The sequence below is a fragment of the Oxyura jamaicensis genome, assembly GCF_011077185.1.
Source record: "Oxyura jamaicensis isolate SHBP4307 breed ruddy duck chromosome 2 unlocalized genomic scaffold, BPBGC_Ojam_1.0 oxy2_random_OJ68981, whole genome shotgun sequence".
NCBI classification, from domain to species: Eukaryota; Metazoa; Chordata; class Aves; order Anseriformes; family Anatidae; genus Oxyura; species Oxyura jamaicensis.
In genome coordinates, this window is record NW_023303363.1 from 1 (window position 1) to 2,368 (window position 2,368).

Here is a 2,368-nt window from a genome sequence, read left to right on the forward strand (position 1 = left end):
CATCCCCATCCCATCCCCACCCCATCCCCATCCCCACCCCATCCCCACCCACCCCGTCCCGTTCCCGTACCGCAGGGCCCCCAGCGTGCCCGCACTGTCCGTGTTGCTCAACTGCCGCCGCTTCCTCTTCCAGGAGGCCACGAGCTGGTCCGACTGCGAGACGCTGTTGAACCGCAGCTTGTAGCTCCTGTGGGGGGTGGTGTGAGCAGGGCCGGGGGCTCCCAGGGCCCGGGGCAGGCAGGGGGAGCTGGCCCCATAGCAGGGGGGGACGGGGCACCCGTGGCCCCCACGCTCACTTGGGCGGCTCAGCCTGCGAGGCGCTGGTGTAGGGTGAGGACATCTCCATCAACGCCTTGGAGAAGCTCTGTGGGGAGGCACAGGTCACTGCCATATCCCCGTCCCATCCCCGTCCCTCCCCATCCCGTCCCCGTCCCCCCCCTGCCCCTCTCTGCCCCTCACCTCCCCGCACTCCGGCGGGTCCCCGTTGCCGAAGGTGCTGGTCACCACCAGCACCAGGGTCTCGTGCTCCAGGGACACGATGTCGTACTCGTCCATGCACAGCACCTGTGGGGTGGTGCGCAGGATGGGCTCCGGTGGCCGGCCCCCCCTGTGGGTCCCCCCCCAGCCCCTGTGCCCACCTTGGGGTCGAAGGCACGGCGGAAGAGCTGGCAGAGGCTCCAGGCGTAGGTGCGCGACTTGCCGGTCTCGGTGGCGTACAGGATGGTGGCCTTCACGCGCCGCGCCATCACGTGCCCCATCAGCTTGGCCGAGATCTTCACCGCGCTGCCGGGGGCGAGCGGGTCAGCGCCGTCCCTGCCCCGGCCCCAGCGCCCTCCTGGGGCTGCCACCTACTTGGCCACCTCCTTGAAGGTCTTCCTCCTGGTGACGGTGGTGCCTTTGGAGACGTAGACCTTCCAGGCGTCGGGCTGCGGGCGGGCAGAGGGGTCAGGAGTGGGGTGGGGAAGGGAGGGGATGGGGGTGGGGAAGGGGAAGGGGCCACGCACACCTGGTAGCGGAAGGTGGGGCAGAGCTGGTAGTTGACCATCTCCTGGTGGAAGACGGGGGTGAGGCTGCCCGAGATGGGGGGCACGATCCAGACCCAGTCGGCCGGGCACCCGCCCCGCGTCCGCAGCTCGTTCTCCATGTGCTTCACGAAGGACTCGGTGGCCGCGTGGTGGTCCACGATCGTCACTTTGGCAACCTGCGGGGACAGGGGGGCGGGCAGCAGCCAATCCCCCCGGCACACGCCATGCCCCGGGGGTGTCCCCCCGGCTGTGCCCCCAGGACCAGCCCCCCGAGGCCGCGGTGCCCCCGGCCGCTCCAGCCCACCTGGTAGCTGTGCAGCACGGCGATGTTCACCTCCACGGCGGCTTTGTCCTTCCAGAGGGACGAGGTCTTGCGCGTGTCCAGCCCCATGCGCAGGGCCACCTCCTGTCGGGGGGCGCAGGCTCAGCGGGGCCCCCCCAGCCCCCAGCTCCGTTCCCCCCATGGCGCTGCGGCGCTCACCTGCAGCAGGTTGTAGCGGTGGCTGTCGCACAGGTTCCTGGTGCCGATCTCGCTGCTCATGTACCAGCCGTTGAAGGGGGCCGCCGGGAACTCCAGCCCCCCGATCTCCAGCAGCATGTTGGAGACGGCGGGCAGCGCGTACCAGCGCAGCCCCAGCTCCCCAAACCACTCCAGCCTGTGTGGGGAGGGGGATGCAGCCCAGCGCCCTGCACCGGCCCCAGGTCCCCATCGCAGACCCCCCACCTCCACCCCTGCCTCCTGTCCCCACTCCCGTCCCCTGTTCCAGGGCTGCACTGGGATGAGCACGTGGAGCCCCCACCCTGTCCCCATCCCCGTGGCCGTGCCCCTGCGCTGGGGCAACCCCCGATACACAGGCAGGGACATGGGGGGCCCGGACCCACTCACGTGGGATGCGTGAGGGGCACCTCGAGGACCAGCTCCGGCGGCAGGGGGAAGAGCTCAGGGGCCTCGTCGGGGCCCTGCAGCAGCAGGGGCAGGACGTCGAAGCGGCCGTTTCCCGGGCTCCAGCCGTAGTGCACGCAGAGCTGGGGGTGCAGGAGGCATCAGCAGGGGGGGGAGGGAAGGTGCCCTCACCCGGTGGTGGGGCAGCATTTCAGCCGTGGGGCCCCCACCTCGGTGATGTCCACATTGGCCGGGTCACCCAGCACAGAGCCGTCGGGCTGGCGGTACCCAGCGTAGCGGATCAGCTGCGAGTTCCAGATGCGGAAGTCACCCCGGCCCGGCACCCGCTGAGGGAAGATGGTGATGGCTGACCTGCAGAGTGGGGCCGGGGGAGGTCACCAAATGGCCCCCATGTCCTCATCGCTGTCCCATCCCCATCCCCATCCCATCCCCATCCCCA

The 2,368-nt window shown here is 70.5% G+C and overlaps 1 protein-coding gene across 1 annotated transcript; it reads right to left on the minus strand.

The window, feature by feature from the left end:
- Positions 1-52: 52 nt before the first annotated feature.
- Positions 53-2,303, minus strand: LOC118156999 (nitric oxide synthase, endothelial-like; the record flags this gene model as incomplete). The annotated part of the gene is made up of 10 exons (XM_035311255.1): positions 53-187; positions 297-364; positions 460-564; positions 639-783; positions 853-926; positions 1,007-1,201; positions 1,330-1,431; positions 1,507-1,681; positions 1,912-2,051; positions 2,139-2,303. Coding segments are annotated over 10 exons (1,304 nt in total), but the record flags the coding sequence as incomplete, so codon positions are not given.
- Positions 2,304-2,368: the final 65 nt, after the last annotated feature.